The sequence below is a fragment of the Petaurus breviceps genome, unplaced genomic scaffold, assembly GCF_028583685.1.
Source record: "Petaurus breviceps papuanus isolate PSGF00001 unplaced genomic scaffold, PetGlider_PUasm1.0 131, whole genome shotgun sequence".
Classification (NCBI taxonomy): domain Eukaryota; kingdom Metazoa; phylum Chordata; class Mammalia; order Diprotodontia; family Petauridae; genus Petaurus; species Petaurus breviceps.
The window spans coordinates 2,510,047-2,531,054 of record NW_027185674.1 but is presented as its reverse complement, the minus strand read 5'-3'; the positions used below and the strand labels follow the sequence as shown (position 1 = coordinate 2,531,054).

The 21,008-nt window shown below is 37.2% G+C and overlaps 1 protein-coding gene across 2 annotated transcripts in view; it reads right to left on the bottom strand.

Moving 5' to 3' along the window:
- DYM (dymeclin) overlaps nt 1-21,008 on the bottom strand; it is a 622,931-nt gene that overhangs the window by 257,828 nt on the left and 344,095 nt on the right. Inside the window, exon 14 of one of the 2 annotated variants that reach the window (XM_069104416.1) lies at nt 3,831-3,995. The exons of the other annotated variant lie outside the window; for it this stretch is intronic. Within the exon in view, the coding sequence (XP_068960517.1) occupies nt 3,831-3,995 (165 nt within the window). The remainder of the gene's footprint in view (nt 1-3,830; nt 3,996-21,008) is intronic. 2 annotated transcript variants of the gene reach the window in all.

Genomic DNA, 21,008 nt, shown 5'->3' with positions numbered 1-21,008 from the left:
TTTAATTCTAATAACAACAAATTATCCCCTATGAATTTAGATTCTCAGTCTCAGGGGTATGCTAGTAAACATTTAAAAATCAGCTCTCTGAAACCCACAAATTTTGGGAGAGCTGGTTGGAGAACATGGCACACTTTTATGTTTAACTTGCATTATTAAAATGTTCTCCCTCACTTCAGTAAGTCTAGACAATCAACAAATCAATAAATCAAGCCCTGATTTGTAACATCTGCCAATTTTCAAGGTGCTAATGTTCATACTGAAAATTTAACAATCAGCTCTTTCTAGCTAGAACTGGCTCTAGCATGTATCTGTTTGGTCCCACTCTCAACCAAATCTAAAGCAAGAAACAAACTAGAAGCTGAACATGATTGCACAGGTGTACAAAGTATATAGTTTTTTTAGTTCATAACAATTAGATTAGAGAAATGCTGGGCCCAAATATTCAAAAAGCTTAAAGAAAATGAATGGAACTTACTGCATTTAAGTGTTTAAAAAGTCCAAGCACAAACATACTTTTACTACAGGCTGCTTGGCCTGGCACCAGCTCATATGAAACAGATAGGGAATAGGGGAGTTTGGGCAAGAAGTTGCTGGATGAGCACCTTTCAGGGATGCTGCAGAAACACTGACTGGAAGACAAGGACAAGATAATAGTTTTAAATTCTAACCTTTTTGAATTTATGAATCTACTTTTAGGAAAAGTGACTGTTGTTCTAGGCATAGTATTGTGAAGAATAAATGTGCATATTTTCCCCTAATAACTAGTTCTATTTCATAATATTCTTTAAAAAATAAATGATATTGATATCTTTTTTATGAATACTCTTGATAAAAACTAAAAGGCTTTTACATTTTGCTTTTAGAGTCAATAGTGATCATGTGATTGCTCCATTCATATATTTGACTGAGTTTGTTCCTTTTTATAGCTATTATTAGAATATTTCTCAATTGCAGAGACCATATTACACCTATGTATCACTGTGCATACAGGATGTTAGTCACTTGCAAATGAATACTAATGTCTTGTTTTAGTCAGAGCACACCCACATTCCAGTTGGGTGTCCAATATATTGTCTTTAATAAAAGCATGGCAAGGACTGTAATTCTTTACAGAATCATAATTTCTTAGATGGAAACTAACAAAATTTAGTTCACCCCTTCATTTTATAGATAAGAAAGCTGAGGCACCTCAGAGCAATTAAGTGACTCGCCTAAACTCACACATCTATTATTGGCAGGGCTGAGAGGAAAATACAAGTCTCCTGATTCCTGGCCCAGTTTTACTATATTACCATTTTCTATTCCACTATAACTCCATTCCCAAACTTCCTCCATATCCAAGGGGGTACGAAGACTAGCAAGAGACAAAGCAGACCAAAGAGAGATAACTAAAATAATCTAAAGGCAGAAGACAAGGAATCTCAAGGAATGCAGGGTCACATCTCCCTCAATCCTGAGTTCTATGAGCAGCCATGTACACCGCTAAACTGTACGACTCATGGTTTAAGAAGTGCTGAAAGGGGTCATGAGTGGAAAAAGTTTAAGAAGCTCTGAACTCTAGAAGATAAGTGAGCAGGGTGAAATGGAGAGATGGAGAAGAAAATGGGGGGCTGGGGAACAAATGACAGGCTTGACTGGGGTCAGAATAGGGTTCAGCATGAGTGAAAGACAAACAATTGTGAGAGAAGTCTAGCAGCATGGCAGGGAAGAGGCCAGGAAATGGAACACAGACATGGAGTTGTTAGAAAGAAGTGGGAGACGAATAATGGGAAGTCGGCAGGATTATCCTTAGAGGCTGACCAACAAAGGAAGCCTCCCTACATACGTGTCAGGGCCTAATTTTTACTTCTTAAAGAGTTTCCCATTGGATTGCAAATATTATTGAGGAAAGTAATTCTTAAAAGCATTTTCAGAGAATTACTTGACAAGAGTTGGTTGACAATTAGTTAAGGGTAAAATAGGTCTATATTTGGGGAAGGGGAACAGAAAAATGAAGGGAGGGCAAGAGCAGGGAAAGCAGCACTAAAAGGGGAAGTAACAGGGTGGGAAACACAATATGAAGATGAGATGAAATCTATGCAAAGTGCTTTGCAAACCTTAACAGTTACATATGAAAGCTTTTTATCCTTGCTCCCCCCCTGCCCCCCGCGGGCCCCCCCCCCCCCCGGCCCCCCCCCCCGGGGGTTAGCACTGACTGCCAGAACTCAAGTGAACAGGGTTCAGCACAGAAGGAGAAAAGTCAAGGTTAAGGCAGGACCAAGAGAGAGCTGACTAGCACTCTACGGCCCAAACAGAGCTCAGTCATGGGGCCGTTGGTGCTGGCTTCTCCTCCTTTCTTGTACTCTTGTCTCTGCATTACTTTTCTCACTTTCCTTGGATTCTTTCAAATTTTATGCACCTCTGCCAAAACCTCATGTGTGACTAGCAAAGAAATGTGAAATTGCTGGCGCAACCCCGAAGAGGCTGCACCCTCAGGTTAATTATTGTACCCAGCTTAGTGCCTTTAAAGCAATGTTTTTCTCTTTATCCCGCCTCCTGTATGTACCTCCACCAGTTCTACCTCAACCTCCCCGTCCTTTACTGGCTTCTCCGAAAATTTCGTCACTGTACAAAAGGGCAACTAGAAGAAAATGTGTTTTCTTAAGTCAATGTAGTTTTAAAGAAATACATATTTCAGAGTTTGACATGTTTTTAGATTTCTTATTAGCCAGTTTTCTCTCTCTAATTAGTTTTTCAACAGCTTGTAAGCATCTGTCCCTTTAGAAAACTGATCAACATTACTGTAGAGTATCATAACTTTTCTTTCTTACAAACTGAAAATTCTGTCCATCTGTATGTCACTTGGTTGTCTTTTCCTGACCACTAAGCTGTTTTTACTTAGATTTATTCTATGGTCTGTTGTTATTGTATGCTTTTATTTTCTGGAAAGCTTTTATTTTGGAGGACTTCCCTGTTCTGGTTAAGTGTATCATGCAGTTTTTTCCGCCAGTCTCTAAAACATTTGGCAAGGTGGATATTATATTAAATCATCTATCTAGTTAACAGCATGAGGTGGGTATAATTTCTCTTTTGATTTATAACAAATGCTCATTAAAATGCTATCTACAGAGGACAATGCATTAATGCCATGGTGTTGCTCTGTTCTGGTACATGCAACACGACACTGTAGGTATTGATTTTCTCTGGTATTTGAGTTTGGTGGCTTGTCTCACACTTGTTCATGTTTCCCACCATCATTACTCCTGATCTAAATTCTTCCATGATATAGCCAAGTCATCGCTCTTTATAAGTGATCTGTTTGAAAATAAAGTGAACATGAAATGCAAGAAACCAAAATGACCATTTTTTCATTCCATTCAAATCTGTTCAACCTAATTAGCTTCCATCAGATAGTGGAGCCTTGCTATTAGCTAAAAGGCATGCTCTCTAGGCCAGGTACACAGTTCAAAATTAGACTGTAATTGCTGTTAGTTGTAAAGTCCATTTAAAATGCATATAAGTAGGGGCATTTCTGGTTTTGTAAGCATAATAAAAGGGCTTCCAAATGGTACACATGACATGAAAATTCTGGGAAATATATCTGTGCATACATATATGTATACATGCCACTATTTATATGTGTATAATACACTGAGACTAAATGTTTTTCTCTGTACTGTGAAGCACAGTATGAAGTACTCAGTGCTACATTTCTAAGTATCATCTAGAACTAATTTATAAATCTCCCCCTTCAATCATTAGTTATCATCTGTTCCCTCAGAAAGCATGCAAAGATCCGTCCCACAGAGCATGCATCATGCAGTCAATGGACAGCAGAGGTTAATAACCTGGAAGCATAGGATCTGAGAATGTGAGAGCAAGTTAAAGACAGGAGTTCCTCTCCATTGTCACTGAGGGTCGAGAAGCAATGCTGCAGCGTAGAGCAGTGAGAGTGGGGGAAATACAGTTTGTCCAGGACACAAACATATCTCCGCAAGTGGCGGCAGGTATAACTGAAAGACAAGGGTGAAGGGAGAAAAACAGAAAGAGAGGATATTTCCTTTCAGAAACTAATTAATGTTTCACATCTAGAAAGTTTTTGTGCCACCACTGGATGAAGCTAAAGAGAATAAATAAGTCGTTTTAAAGAAAGAAACAAAGCTAAAATAGCAAGAAAAAATGGATATGTTGGTGCTATTGTTAAACATATGAGCATCTGAGCAAAGTTACTGAAGTCACTCTTTCTCTGGGATTCTGAGGGTAAGTTTTCCATGTGGGGAAGGTGGTTCTTTGGGGCAGGAAAGAATACTGTATGAAAAAAAATCTGGGTTCTGATCCAGGCCCTAGAAGCAAGGCACTTAAATACTTTCAGTGTCAGTTTCATAGTCTACAAAACAGGAATCATACACATCACCTAGACCGCTACATGGGGCTATTGTAAGGATCAAATGAAATGTTATCAAAATAAAAAGTTCTTAGCACTATCTGCCTTGTCTCTTTCTCTCTGCATACATACATAATACATAAATACACAGGAGATATTAGAAATACTACTTCATTCAGATCAACTCCCAGTACAAGAACCATTTCAGAACATTCAAAACCAACTGCATTTTGAAACAGGGCTATGTTAGCAATGCAAATGTGCTGTCTGGCTGATAAGCAGAATAAACAAACAACGAACATATTAGATGATCCTCTTGAGACATTCAATCTTTGAGAACCTTCCTTTGATAATTATGAAAGGCAGCAGAACTCGTTTCTACATGGGCATAATTTTTAAAATCTGCTTATCTCAAAGGAGATAATAGTCCAAACTTCTGAAATCTGCAAATGAGCAAATTCCCATGTATGGACAATATTTATGCATATAAATTAATTTGACTGTATCAATCATTTAAACACATAGAAAGGGGAAACATTAGATAAAAATATTTTAAGATGCTAACTGACCAACTAAAAATCTTTTGAAACATGGTGAAATTATGCAGCATTAACTACCTCTTTAACATTGAGCTGCAGTTGGTGTTGCCTCCTTCCTGGTTTAATATTCTCAGGGCTATGTAAATAAAGTGCTTCCTGTATTGTTCCTTTGGACTGGGGATTAAGATTCTAAATGGCCCAGGCAGTTAACAGGCGGAGGAGAGACAGAATGGCTTCTCCTGCTTCATTAAAAATCAGTTTGGTTCCAAGTTGCATTATAAAACTTGAAGGAATATTATAATTTGCTTTTTTATAACTACTTTTCAATCTCATATAATTATTTGTACATATTTCTTTGTGCTTAACCCTGTACAGTTCTGGTATTAGAAACAAATTTTAGCAAATCTCTCTAATTATTGAGATATTATGCTCATCCCTAATAAAGTGTTGAATAGCATTTTTATTTGAAACATGTGTAAAGCTCAGCTTGATGAGCTTTTTAATCATATGAACTGTCTACCCCAGAGAATCTTTCTAGGATACTTTAAATCCTTACTGCTTCATATTCATTTCCCTTATGAAAATACAACCTGGGAAAACAGAAACATAAGGATGAGAGATCTTCAGAAAATGTATTACATGTTTTCTACCTTTCTTAAGATATGGTAAAAAGAACTTTACACTAGGAAAATATTTTATAGTCTTGCACACCATAAAACTAATTTTATATGTCATAGGATTATGTCATAAAAATGACCTGAGATCACCTTATTGGACTCCACATTCTGCAGAAGAAGAAACTAAGGCTCACAGATTAAGTGATATGCTGAAGGTCAAAGTCACTGAAGTAAATGGCAGTGTTGAATTTTGAATCCAGTTCATCTGATTTCAAATCTAGTATTCTTTCCACTACAATACCTACTTCCTCCTATAAGGAAAAAAAGATGCCCTGAAATCTTGGTACGATACTTTTTTTTTTCATCTCTAAACCAACTTGTTGTTATTCAGTCATTTCAATCATGTCTGACTCTTCATGACCGCATTCGGGGTTTTCTTGGCACAGATGCTGGAGTGGTTTGTCATTTCCTTCTCCAGCTCATTTACAGATGAGGAAGATGAGGCCAACAGAGTTAAGTGACTTGCCTAGGATCACATAGCTAGTAAGTGTCTAAGGCCACATTTGAACTCAGGTCTTTCTTACTCCAGGACCAGCACGCTATCCACTGTGCCACCTAGATGATCACTAGCGCATCTTAACTAGTAGATAATTATTCCCCCCAAAAAAAGACCTAAAATATGTCGTGTGTGGTTTTTTATTTTAAATGGCTCAATCTGGTATATTTCAAGTTTATTTAAGCAAGTATCTAACTTCCAAACACTCCCAGGTGCTTTTCTTTAAAGAATACAAATGAATATGTTTAAAGGCTGATTCATTTTAATTTAATATCAATTACACTTTTTGTTATTTCGAGAAATGAGGATATTGGACAAGATGACCTCTGAGGTTCCTTTCAGCTCCAAATCTATGTTTTTATGATACTATGGAACTAATATTTTTGATGAAAATGGTATGTGATTCATTATGAATGTTTCTTTTGATGTTTACATATTTATTGCAACACTGGTAAAGTTGGCTCAATCACTAATTCAGGCAAATGGAAACCAAATTTGGCATTCTGAATTCATCTCATAAATCAACTGGAATTCCTTAATCTAACAGTCCGTGGCATTGAAAACTAGCTTATGATACGGTATTTTCATTACAAAATGAAACTTATAAGGGTCTACTAGGCTCTTAGAACATTCTCAGTTAAAACATGCTTTCAGCAAGGTTTTAGTTAAATTTTTTTTTACAGGCTCCACTTTAAATCAATATGGTATTTTCTTTTTTTCCTTTAAAGTTTTTTTTTTTTTAAGCAATTGGGGTTAAGTAACTTGCTCAAGGTTACACGGGTAGGTGTTTCTGGGTGGGTGCTAAGTGTCTGAGCCCGGATTCGATCCCCCAGGTCATCCTGACACTGGGGCTGGTGTTCTTACTTGCTGTGCTACCTGGCCGCCCCTAAAGTTTTTTTAAATTAAACTTTTATCTAGGGGAGGCTAGGTGGCGCAGTGAGTAAGAGTGCCAGCCCTGGAGTCAGGAGGACCCAGGATCGGTTCTGGCCTCAGATACTTAACACAAAAAAACTGGCCGTGTAACCTTGGACAAGTTACTTAACCCAAACTGCTTTAAAAAAAAAAAACAAACTTTTATCTATTATCTTTGCTTTTGAAAATATCCCTCTACCTCCCTCCCATCCCCAAAGAGCTATTCCTCATGAAAAATAATAAAAAATGAGAAAAAAAGGATTTGGCAAAATTATCCATAATATATTTTCAAATATATTTAGGTTACAACTATAAAATTAGGATAACAATGCCATACCGTCTTTATTCTCACAGAACTCACAGCTGAATTATAGTTTTTTTATTTAATTTTTTTTAAGTTTAGTCTAACTTCAAAAATAAAAAAGTTAGTATCAATCAAAAACTATACTGCAGGGACCTGTGAGGCAGAGGAATCAATCGGAGGAGAGAAGGAATCCCTGGATAAAGAGAACTTGAAATATTGTTTGTTGTCTATGAGGTCAAAAGAAGCCCAACCCCCAAAATGGAAACTGAATCGATATGCAACACAAAGTTGAATGACCATGAATATAATGAGCAAAAGAACGTCTTTATCAAGGGAAGTGCCTGAAACTCTAGCATAAGTCGTGCTGCTGGATAATATCCCTAAATATCCAGTACAAAAGCCCTTTCTGTAACATTCCTAAAAGACAGTTATCCAGAATCAACCTGAATATCTCCCTTGAAAGGAAAACAGCCAATTCCATTTTTGGATACCTCTAGCTGCTTGAAAGTTCATATATTTCTTCTATCCCCTGTGGTTTTTTATTTGTATGAGGAACTTTGGTTGCTGAAAGTCCCTCTGCCAATGTAGACTCAATTTATGTGAAATTTAGGATCTTAGCAAGTTGTCTGGAGCCTCAGAAATTAAATGATTTGTCAGGGGTGAGGAACCTGTAGCCCTGAAGCCATGTGTAACCCTCTAGGTCCTTTGGTGCAGCCTTTTGACTGAGTCCAAGTTTTACAGAACAAATCTTTTATTTATTTACTCCAACCATTCCTCTTATAAGATAGTTTCTACAACTCTCATCATCCTTGTTAAGAATTTTTTTTTCTGGTTTGTTAATATTTCTCTTAAAATGTGGCATTCAGAAATGAACACAATACCTCAGATGTGGTCTAATGGGTATAGTGAGCCAATGGCAATTATTACCTCCCATTATTTAGACATTATGTTTCTCTGAATGCAGCTTAAGACTACATTAGTCCTGTTTAGCAACCGCATCCCACTCTTTGATTATATTGTGCATTGGTCAACTAAAACCCTAAGATCTTTTGATCATGAAATTTTGTCAATGCTGTACTTGTATGATTTATTTTCTTTAACTCAAAAGATAGGGGACTTGGTAGTAGGCTACAAGTATAAAGCAAATCAAATGAGTTGTCAGAAGCTCTAACCTCTAATATTTAGGCTGTGCTTCTTATTAGTCAAATGACTAATTAACTAGTCATATGAGTAAATTAAGAGTCAAGTCTGTTAATTTCTTCGGTCCTCAATTTTCACTTCTATACAAAGGGAATAACATTGCCTACCTGGTCAACCTTTGGGAGCTTTGTGAATACTGACTATATTTAACAGAGTATGAGAACATGGTGAGGAAACTTGAATTCTAGACAATATAATATGATATAAGCCATTAAGCATTCCGCTTTATCTTCGTGGGTTGGCTCCAGCATGCCAGCCTATTCAATCCTTTTGTAATCCTTCAGTCTGTGAATTTCATGTGCAGAGATTATGAGAGTACATGACAAGAGATGGAAAGGAGATGATGCAGAAGGGCTGTGATTGGCACCCTCAGAGGGAGATCTCCGATTCACTGAAGTGTTCTGTCATTTTCATACTATCTTATCCCTTGTAGCTTTATGTCATCTTTAAATACTTTAAGTATATCTTTACAAAAGTTTTGAAAAATAGATCTAAGTATTTAATGCAACTGTTGAACTAGACAGGGCGAAGGATTGAATACTATTTAGAACACACTGGAAATCTTACTTCAGATTCCATTTGACAAATATTAATTGAGGTCTTCTATGTAAATGGTTCTCTGTAGATTACCATCATTGTTTGTTCAGCTGGGTCCAAAACTCTGTGATCCCGTTTGGAGTTTTCTTGGCAAGGATACTGGAGTAGTTTGCCATTTTCTTCTCCAGTTCAATATACAGATGAGAAAATTAAGACAAACAGGGTTAAATGAATTTCTCAGGGTCACACAGCTAGTAAGTGTCTGAGAGCAGATTTGAACTCAAGAAGATGAGTCTTCCTGACTCCAGACCCAGCACTCTATCCATTGTGCCACCTAGTTGCCCTGTAGATTTTCAAAACTGTCAACAAATAACTTCTGAATACAGTTACTTAGCTAGCTACAAATCCCTATAACAGCACTACAACTCAGTCCACAGTTCACTCTCTTACCCACGAAGAAATCATGGAAGACTTTGTTGAAAGCTTTTATATAAAGTACTTATTTTATCTTATTTTGTCCTAATAAAAGCTCCATGAATTAGATACTATTGGGGATAATCATTCCCATTTTATAGATAGAGAACTGGGAAAAGAGCTTATATTTCTTGCTCAAAGAAATCTGTCAATCAGTGATAAAAATATTTTCAGATGAAGGCTATTATATTTATTAAAAATGCCTTGCCATGCTTAGGAAAACGACAAATTGAACTCATCGGTAAGAACTAAGCAAATCTTCAAATACTTTAAGTATGTGGCAAACCTTTTGTTATGTGAGGGGAAACTTCAGGTCCAATTTCATCAGGAAAATGCTTAGGAAACAGAAAAGGCTGGTGAAAATAAACTTAATCACCCCTTCCCCCATACCTCCTCTGTTCCCTTTTAGAGCAATTCCTTCTTTTTGGCACTAATAATGGGTTGGGCACTAAGCCTACCAAAGGAAAGCAAGGATACTTAAACAATAGAAGCTATACTTTTAAAATGCTTTAAAGAAAAAAAAAGTTATGGCATAAATTTCATTCTTTATCAAAAATAGAAAAAGCAGATAGAAGTTAAAGTTTCTTCCTGATAAACAAAACAACATTAATCTTAATATAGTGAGATTCAATACTAAAGCTCTAAGATGTCAATGTGACCTTTACAGTTAATGTCTGGAAAATCAGGAAAATTAGAGCCTGGGAAATCAGTAAATGTGGTCTGGAGTTATCCCATTAAAAACATTTGCTATTTCTTAAGAATGAGACTGTCTTTAAAAGAGAAAAACAAAATCTCCTTCATGTCTTTTTCCTGACGAAAATTTCCAGGATTATGCAATGTATAGATCTGAAATGTTTTTAAATCTTGTCATTCCTAGTTGGGAATCAAGTTATGAAAACATGTCTTTTTAAAATAGTGCTCAAGTCCAATGTAAAAAAAAAAAGAACTTGAAAATGTTGCCTAAGAAGGTTCCTAGTATAAGGTTATTTAAATAAAACATTCTGCAATTTTTATTTTATAGCAAATGTAGTGGGTGTGTGATGTTGTGGGGTACAATAAGGAAGACCTAGTTTCTATTGGTGCTAACTCACACCAGCTGTGCGAACACCAGCAAGTCATTTAATCACCCAGTACCCTAGGCAAGAGGTATCAAAACATGCAGCCTGTGGCCCAAACAAGATTAAAATGTGACTGGGAAATATTTTAAAAAACAAATTAAAATGTAGTAAAATGTAGATGATATTACATTTGAAAACTAAATCAATATTCAGCCCACAGGGTTCTTCATGTACATTTTAGTGGCCCCCCATTTCTATTTCAGTTTGACATCCTGCTTTAGGAAAAGCTCTAAAATAATATTAATAACAACAAGTAGCATTTGTATAGCATTTTTAAGGTTTGAGAAACATTTTATATATATTTTCTCATTTGATTCTTATATCAACCTCGTGAGTTTAGAGCTATGATTATCCCCATTAAAAATTAATTTAGTTTTAGTTTTCAACATTCACTTCCACAAGATTTTGAGTTCCAAACTTTCTCCCTCTTTCCCCTCCCCCACCCCAAGATGGCATGCCTTCTGAATACCCCTTCCCCCAAACTGCCCACCCTTCTATTACCCCCCATCCAGTTCTCTTATCCCCTTCCCTTCTATTTTCCTGTAGGGCAAAATAGATTTCTATGCTCCACTGCCTGTATATATTCTTTCCCAGTTACATGTAAAAACAATTTTTAACATTTATTTTTAAAACTATGAGCTCCACATTCTCTTCCTTCCTCCCACCCTACGCACCCTCATTGAGAAGGCAAGCAATTGGATACAGATTATACATGCATAGTCATGGAAAACACTTCCATAACAGTCATGTTGTGAAAGACTAAATATATTTCCATTCACTCTATCCTGCCCATTTATTCCACTGTCTCCTTTGACCCTGCCCTCCTAAAAATGTTTGCTTCTAATTACCCCCTCTTCCCATTTGAGTTCCCTTCTATCATTCCCTCTCTCTTATCCCCTTCCCCCCTACTTTCCTGTAGGGTAAGATAGATTTTCATACCCAGCTGGGTATGTTATTCTCTCCTTAACCCAAATCTGATGAGAGTAAGGTTCATTCATTCCTTCTCATCTCCCCCATCTTCCCCTTCACTGAAAAAGTTTTTTCTTGCCTTTTTTTATGTGAGAATAATTTACTCCATTTTACCTCTCCTTTTTTTCCTTCTCCCAGTACATTCCTCTCTCACCCCCTAATTTTATTTTTTAGATATCCCTTCATATTCAACTCACCCTGTGACCTCTATCTCTGTTTCTATGTATGTATTTATACAGAAATATATACATACGTGTGTGTGTATTCCCTCCAACTACTCTAATACTGAGAAAAATCTCATGAGATACAACTATCTTTCAGTGTAGGAATGTAAGCAGTTCAACTTCAATAATTCCCTTATGATTTCTCTTTAATGTTTACCTTTTCATGCTTCTCTTAATTCTAGTATTTAAAAGTCAAATTTTCTATTCAGTTCAGGTCTTTTCATTAAGAATGCTCGAAAGTCCTCTATTTCATTGAATGTCCAATTTTTCCCCTGAAGGATTATACTCTGTTTTGCTGGGTAGGTGATTCTTGGTTTTAATCCTGGCTCCCCTGAGCTCCAGAATATCATATTCCAAGTCCTCTGATACCTTAATGTAGAAGTTGCTAAATTTTGTATTATCCTGATTGTGTTTCCACAAAACTTGAATTATTTCTTTCTAGCTGCTCATAATATTTTCTCCTTGACCAGGGAACTCTGGAATCTGGCTACAATATTCCTAGGAGTTTTCTTTTTAGGATCTCTTTCAGAAGGTGATCAGTGAATTCTTTCAATTTCTATTTTTCACCTCTGGTTCTAGAATATCAAGGCAGTTTTCCTTGATAATTTCTTGAATGATGACGTGTAGGCTCTTTTTTTGATCATGGCTTTCAGGCAGTCCAATAATTTTGAAATTATCTCTCCTGGATCTATTTTTCCAGGTCAGTTGTTTTCTGATTAGATATTTCACAGTGTCTTCTATTTTTTTTTGTTCTTTTGATTTTGTTTTATAATATCTTGATTTCTCAGAAGACGTTAGCTTTCATTTGCTCCATTCTAATTTTGAAGGAATTATTTTCTTCAGTGAGCTTTTGGACCTCCTTTTTTCCATTTGACCAATTATTCTTTTTAAGGCATTCTTCTCATCATTGGCTTTTTGGACCTCTTTTGCCATTTGGGTTAGTCTTTTTGTTAGGGTGTTATTCCCTTCAGCATTTTTGGGAGGTCTCCTTTAGCAAACTGTTGACTTGTTTTCATGGTTTTCTTGTATTACTCTCATTTCTCTTCCCAATTTTTCCTCTATTTCTCTCAATTGATTTTAAAAATCCTTTTTGATCTCTTCCATGGCCTATGGCCAATTCACATTTTTCTTGGAGACCTTGGATGTAGGAGCTTTGACTTTATTGTCTTCCTTTTTTTTGTATGTTTTGATGTTCCTTGTCACCAAAGTAAGACTCTATAGTCTGATTTTTTTTCCCACTGTTTTCTCATTTCCCAGCCTTTTTAGCTCTTTAAGGTTTCTACGTTCAGTGTGAAAGGTGTACTGTCCCAAGCTTCAAGAGTTTTGTGTAGCTGTTTTCAGAGATATTTCTAGGGACCTGTGAATTTTCTGTTCTCCCAAGGTTGTATGATCAAAGGAGAGGTGTTTACTCCTCTCCTAGTCTGTGCTTTGGTTTGTGAGTGACCGCAAGCACTCTTTTCTGCCTTCAAACTGTGAGGAGGATCCCCTCTTTACTGCTGCCACAAGTTCTATCACACCAGCATTCTTCCTCTTCCCAGAACTGCCACCTAGAACCACAACCCAGACTGAAGCATGGGCAAAGCAAGAGAAACCTGCCTCAGTGCCAGCAAAGAGATCCCTGCAATCCCTCTCTGAGTAGCTACTCAGTTCTCTCAGTCTGTGAGCCAAGAGCTCTGGAAGCAGCCACTGCCACTGTTGCTGCTCACCACCACCACTGCCTTGGGCCTAGGGTCAGACCATGCTCCTTTCTCACACAGGTCTGACAAACGTTTCCCACTGACCTTCTAAGTTGTCCTTGGCATTTTGGGGTTGAGAAGTCTGGAAACCACCATAGCTGCCAGTGATTCCATCCTGAGTCCTGTTTTGCACCTGTCTGTGCTGGCATGGCCCACATTGGACCACATTCTTCTCTCAGACTGGTACAACAGACCTTTCCTGTCAACCTTTCAGGTTATCTTGGGCTGGAAATTTGTTTTACTCATTTTGTCATTAGTCATTTTGTGGGTTCTTCTGCTGCAGAATTTGTTTAGTTATTTTTTTTACAGGTATTTGGAGGGGTCTGGAAGAGAGCTCAAATAAGTCCCTGCTTTTACTCCACTGTCCCTTGGCTCTGTCCTGTGATTATTTCCATTGTAAAGATGAGGAAACAAAGGCTAGAAGAAGTAAAGTTTCTTGCCCAGGCTCACACAGCTGAGAAGTGTCTGTGGCAGGATTTAAACTATAAGCTTCCTCACTCTAGTCATTGTATTGTTATGCCCTAACAGTATAAGTTGCAGAGTTAACATAGGTGGAAGGAGGTCCTCATATTGAAAAATCACATGAGTAGACTTAAGAAAGTTATTATAACAATAAAAGTAGTAACAAGCATCTATTTTTTTTTCTCTCTAAAAAGCTCAAAACCACAATTAAGGATCAATTACTTAGAGGGTGTTGATTTATATGTCACATGTATGTACAGTAGTATACTACTCTATGAGGTATATGGGCTAAGGACTAGCACTTCTAGTGTGAGAGCTTTCTGAGCCCTTTTCCAGGCTGCTCATTCACCTTTGATATCTCACCTGTGGCTCCAAGAAGCTGAAGCATGCATAGGGGCCTCACCTCGGTAAAACTGTCTTTGCAGATGGGTTAAACCAGGTTGAGAGAAACCAAGAGGCCTCAATCCTGTTGGTGAGTCATGGAGATGTATACCTCAAAACTGTAAATGAAGACTTTCCCGGTGGAGTGGGCGAATAAAAACAATTTGTTTCCATGGCCATGAAGGTGCTTGAAGTGGGTTCTGTTAAAGCTTGCACAGTCATGGAAGACACCAAGGTTGTCCACCGCATCCCAGGCCATCACCAATCGTCTTGACTTTTGTCCTGCCACTGGACGTTAATGACTTGGAAAAAGAGAATGAGGTTGATGACTTTGCGCAGCTCTGCCTCACTTTAATCTAACTCAGGGACAAATCATCTGTGATGTCACTGGTCCTCTTTGAAACGTAAGGACAAACAGCAGCATAGCACTACTGGGGTCTGTCGCAGAAAGGGCACAGGACTTGAGGTCGGTTCAGTTTAGGTTTCAACCTTAGGCCTGCTACTTATTTCTGTGTGACCTTGAGCAAGCCACTTCATTTATGCAGGCTTCACTTTATAAAATGGATTAGAAAGTATCTAAGTTCAAAATCATAGTCAGGATAAGAATTATACAAAGACCTCCTTATTTCTTCCTACATTTCCCTTCAGCTGGCTTTCTTTTTTCATTTCATTATTGGATAGCAGACATAAAGAGCTGCCACATTTATTCTATGCATTTGACAGAGAGACTACCGGTAGTTCCATGAATTTATATCCATTCTGGACTGGCACATTTTTGTAGTAGAAAACAATTTCTTATTATCTGTTGAATAGTTTTCCCCTGACTTCATTACTTTCTTCTTCAATCTGGTTTTTGAAGTCCACATTCTGGCAAATTGCTGCTAATTGACACCTCTGATAAACATGAAACACAGTTGAGGGTAAAGAGGAAATTAAATTCAAGCTACTTATTTTCCTTTTCTAGAGTTCTTACAAATAGTAAAATAGAGAGAATAAAATAAAATGCTAGAGTTGGGCAGCCTCATGCACAGAAACTGATAACTTGCCAAATTTACCTGATATGCACTGTGCTCACAAACCACTACTTTTGACACATTGTGAGGATACACACAGGGAGGACAGCTATGGATGGTTACATTGATAAACTGACTGTTTGCCATTTGCATCATTACTGGGATTACCCCAAATGGTAAGATCCCTGGTCCATCAAACTATCAGAGAGTTACCTACCTCACAGGTTTTTTGGAGGCTAAAATGCAAAAATGAAATGTGTGTAAAGTGTTTTGTGACCTTTAGGATGCTAGAATGATACCAGTTCTTATTTACTGTCCCAAGTTTAGGTGAGGAAATTGAGGTGCTGAAAGATTAAATGACTTGCCTGTGATCCCATAGCTAGAAGTGTCTGTGGAAGGATCCCAATCCAGTTGTACTGAACACAAGTCACCAACTCTGACCAATAATCAATGTGTCCTCCCCCCACCTCTCTCCCTCCTTTCTTCCTTCCCTCTCTTCCTATGTGTGTATGTGTATGTATGTACACACAATATATATATAACATATATACAGACACACATACACATATATGTATACACATACATACACACACAATTGTCTATGGTCTTCCCCTAATCTACCACTGAAGTAATATTGTCCAAAAGAAAAATTCTGTTCTGTGGAATTTGTTGTTAGTAAACTCATGTGTACTTATGCTTTCTCTCTTTTTAAAAAAGTATACACATAGGGGCGGCCAGGTGGCTCAGCAAGTAAGAGCACCGGCTCCAGTGTTGGGATGACCTGGGGTTCAAATCCGGGCTCAGATACTTAGCACCACACCCAGAAATAACTGGCCGTGTAACCTTGAGCAAGTTACTTAACCCCGATTGCTTTAAAAAAAAAAGTATACACAACTATCAATTTAATAATTTTTGAATTGGTGTCAAGTTTGTGATTGGCAGCTTCCAAGACCTACATTGTTTCCCTTGTTGGAAATTGGGACAAACTATTTCTAAAGTTCTAACATCACTTCCTTTCTCAATGATTTCATAAAGATTATTAACAGTGGTTCTGTGATCACATCTTCAAGTTCTTTCACTATTCTAGGCTGTCATTCAATTCGGCTTGGATACTTGAAATGATTTAAAGCACTTATGCGTTCTTTTTCTACATCCTCACCTATTGTGGGTTTTAATCCCTTTAACCATATTCAAAATCCCTTTCAATTTTAAGACTGTTCTTCTTCAAGAGAAGAAAGCCAAATAGGAGCTGAGTGATTCTGCCTTCCTTCAGTCAGCTGCTACATTATCCACCACATAGAAAAAGCAATACGTATTTCACAGATATGAGAATTCAGCAAGCCCCTCATTATAAAAATAAGAAAACTAAAAGTCAGGAAGGTTAAATTATACCCCTACCTCATTATGCTATCCTGTGTATAGCTTGGGAAATGCAGAGTCTCGGAGTTCAAAGAAATCCCAAGACAGTATCTCTTTAGTCTAATTCATTTCTGAACAACAATTTCTTCTTAACAAAAGTTAAGAAGTGCCATCCAGCATTTCCCTGAACTTTTATAGTAAGGTGGAATTTATTGCCTCCTGAGACAGACCATTCTACTTTTGGATTGCTCTAACAAGTTTCTCCTTACATCAAACCAAAATCTGCCTTTCTGCAACTTTCACCCATTGTTCCTTATTCTGCCCACTCAGATTAAGAAGCACAAGTCTGATAACTCTTCCAAAAAATATCCCTTCATCTCTTTGAAGACGACTATCATATATCCCTAGGCCTTCTCTTCTTCAGGCTAAACATTATCAGTCCCTTCAACCAGTGCTCATATGGGATCTGTCTCAAGGCTGAGATGATGCCACCCTCCTTTTTGTCCTTCAATTTGTTCCATACTTCTATACAAATGTCCTCTCTAAAATGTTGCGCCCAGGACTGAGTATGATGCTTGATGTGGTCTGAACATGTTGGAGGGTAACAGGTTGATCACTTTCCAGGGCTTTGGACAAGATGCTTCTTTTGATACAGTCTGAGATCATATTCGTTTTTTTCATTGCCACATCATGCTACTGACTCATATTGAGCATGTAGTCTATAAAACCCCCTACGTGTTCTGGCTCCAGTGTGGAGATTTTTCCATTACATTGCTTCTTTGTTCTTTCTTGAAACATTAAAAAAAACTTTGTTAGTATTTGTATCAATTAAAATCCTCAGCTCACTCTTAACTCCAATGTTTTCCTCCTCCTGACTTCCATATTTCTGTTAATGGTGTCACTACTTACCTAGACATCTGTGTTCAAAACCTCAGGGGTGTCTTTATCTATTTTCTCTCTTATTTAATTCTGCCTTCACCACAGCTCTTTTACTTGTGTTTGCCATTTCGCCCCCATTGCTTCCACCAATCATCAATATAGGCCCTCACTGCTATCTACCTCATATATTCTAATAGTTTCCTCACCATTCTTTCTGCCTATACTCTCCCTTTTGCCATCCCCATCTCCCTTTTCCACTGCTCCTAGATTAATCTTTCTTATACAAAGATTTGGTTATGGTACACTTCCACTCAAAACTCTTCAATGGCTCTCAAATTGTCTACAAAATGACATTCAAAGTTCTTAGCCTAACAATTAAGGACTTCCATGAAATGGTGTCTGTCAACATTTCCATAATTACCTCATACATATTACTGCCTTCCAGGTACTCTAATGCTTCCTTTAAATGAATTATTTATATTCTATTCATAATTTTCCAGTTCTATACACAGCCCATACCTTTGCTTTCTTAAACCCTACATCTTTACCTATTGAAATACAACCCAATCTTCAAAACCCAATTAAAAGTTTCTTCAAAAAATCTTCCACAATCCTAACAAGTGGAAATGATCTTTTTTTCCAACTGTTCACATAACACTTTGCCTTTATTCTTCTCAATTCTCAGAGTCTATTTTGTATTTGTTATTTGTGTATATGCTGTATTTCCTCAAAAGGGGGGTTGTGCCTTATTTTTATATCTTCTTCAAAGCATGGTACAGTGTTCTGCAAATAGTAGGTAACTTAATAAATGTGAACTTCAGCCTTCATTACATTATTGCCCCATATTTGTCTTGGTTGTGTGGTTGTTAATTATTTCAACTAGTTTATTTATTTTTTTTTTATGATTCCTTAGGATTCTCTAAGTATACCACTGTGTTTGTCCTTCATAGAATCAGGGAAATGATGACATGCTTTGCAATTGACTTTGATTTGAGTGAGGGAGGGGTGTGCGAAGTCACCAGCCTCACTTTCTCCTCCAGAGCCATCTGCATCAGGATGACCAGAGATGACTCAGGATGCAATGAGAGAACCTGGCCCTTTCAGGCTAAGGTCTTTTGAAATATTCACAGAGTATACTATTATATCAATTGAAAAGATTGACAGTTTTGTCTCCTTGCTGCCTATTCTAATTCCTTTAACTTACTTTTCTTCTCTTATTACTAATTACTATTATTATTAACATCTCTAATACAATATTGAATAACAGTGTTGAGAATGGGCATTCTTGTTTCACCACTGATCTTTTTTTTTTTTTCTGGAGGGCAAGTGGGGTTAAGTGACTTGCCCAAGGTCACACGGCTAGTTTCTGTGTTAAGTGTCTGAAGCCAGATTTGAACTCAGGTCCTCTTGATTACAGGGCCAGTGCTTTATTCACTGCGCCACCTAGCTGCCCTTCGCCACTGATCTTAATAGGAAGGTTTCTAGTTTGCTGATAGTTTTAGATAGATACCACTGGTCATTTTGAGGAAAGCTCCATTTATTCCCCCGATGTCTAGAGTCTTTCATAGGAACGAGTGTTATATTCTGTCAAAGGCTTTTTCTCTATCTGTTGAGTTAATCATATGATTTTTGTTGATTTTGTTTTTGATAGGGTCAATTACACAGATAGTTTTCCTAATACAGAACTAGTTCTACATTCCTAGTCACCACCTGGTCATAGTGTATGATCTTTGTGATATGTTGCTGTAATCTATTTGTTGTATTTTTATTTAAAATTTTTGCATCAATATTCATTAGAGAAATTGGCCTACAGTTTCGTTTTTCTGTTTTTGTTCTTTCTGGTTTAGATATTGCACCATATTTGTGTCATAAAAGGAATTTCATAGTACTCCTTTCTTTGCTTGTTTTCCCAAATAGTTCATATGGTATTGGAAATCATTGTTCTTTAAATGTTTGGTAGAATTCACTTGTGAATCCATCTGGTCCTGATGATTTTTTCTTAAGGAGTTCATTTATGGATTGCTAAATTTCTTTTTCTAAGCTGGGGTTATTAAAGTATTTGGTTTCCTTTTCTATTAATCTAGGCAAATTTATATATTTGTAACTATTCATCCATTTTACTGAGATTGTCAAATTTATTGGCATATCAATAGGCAAAAAAACCCCATCTTCTAATAATTTCTTTAATTTCATCTCAATTGGTGGTGAATTCATCCACCTGTCCAATTCTAATTTTTAAGGAATATTTTTCTTCAGTGAAGTTTTATACCCCTTTTCTATTTGGTCAGTATTACTTTTTTCCCCCATTTTTCAAATGCTTTATTAACTTCTGATTTACACATCATTCATTTCCACCAGATTTTGAGTTACAAATTTTCTCCCTGTTTTTCCGCTACACACTGCCCCAAAACAGGAGTCCCACAGGATATCCCCTCCTCCAATCTGCTCTCTCCCATATTTTCTCCTATACCCCTTTCGACTTTTCCAGTAGGGCATGGTGGATCTCTATGCCCCAGTACCTGTATATATTATTTCCCAATTACATGCAAAATAGTATTAATAATGGTATATATATATACATATATATATATGTATGTGTATATATATACATACACACACACACACACACACACACACACACACATATATATATATTAGCATTTGATTTTAAAACTTTGAACTCCAGATTCATTCTCTTCCTCCCTTGTCACCCACCCTTACTGGGAAGATAAGCAGTTCAGTATATGTTGTACATGTGTAGCTAACACAAAACAATAACATAGTAGATACATTGTAGAAGACTGACTATATTTCCCTCCCTTCTATCCCACCTCCCACTTGTTCTATTCTCTACTTTGAACCCGTCCCTTTTCAAAAGTGGGTGCTTCCAACTTCCCTCCCCCCCAGCTTGCCCTCCCTTCCACCATACCCCCTCATCCCCTTCCCCCCTACTCTCCTATAGGGAGAGATACTCTATTTAGTGTGTATTTCATTCCCTCCCCAAGCCAAATTCAATGAGAATAAGGTTGACCCATTCCCTTTTGCCTTCCTATTCTTCCCCTCCATTGTAACCATTTTCCCATGCCTCTTCTATATGAGAGTTTGCTGCATTCTCTTTCCATCTCCTCTCATTATATTCCTCTCACCTCTTAATTTCACCTTTTAAGTATCATCTCTTCCTATTAAATTGGTCCTGTGCCCTCTATGCATACCTGTAAACATATACACACATTCACAAATGTATTCATATGCCCATATACCCTCAGATATAGACGTATATATAATTCTATTTCCTTCAACTATTTTCATACTGAGAAAAGTTTCATCAGTTACAATTATTGTTTTTCCATGTAGGAATGTTA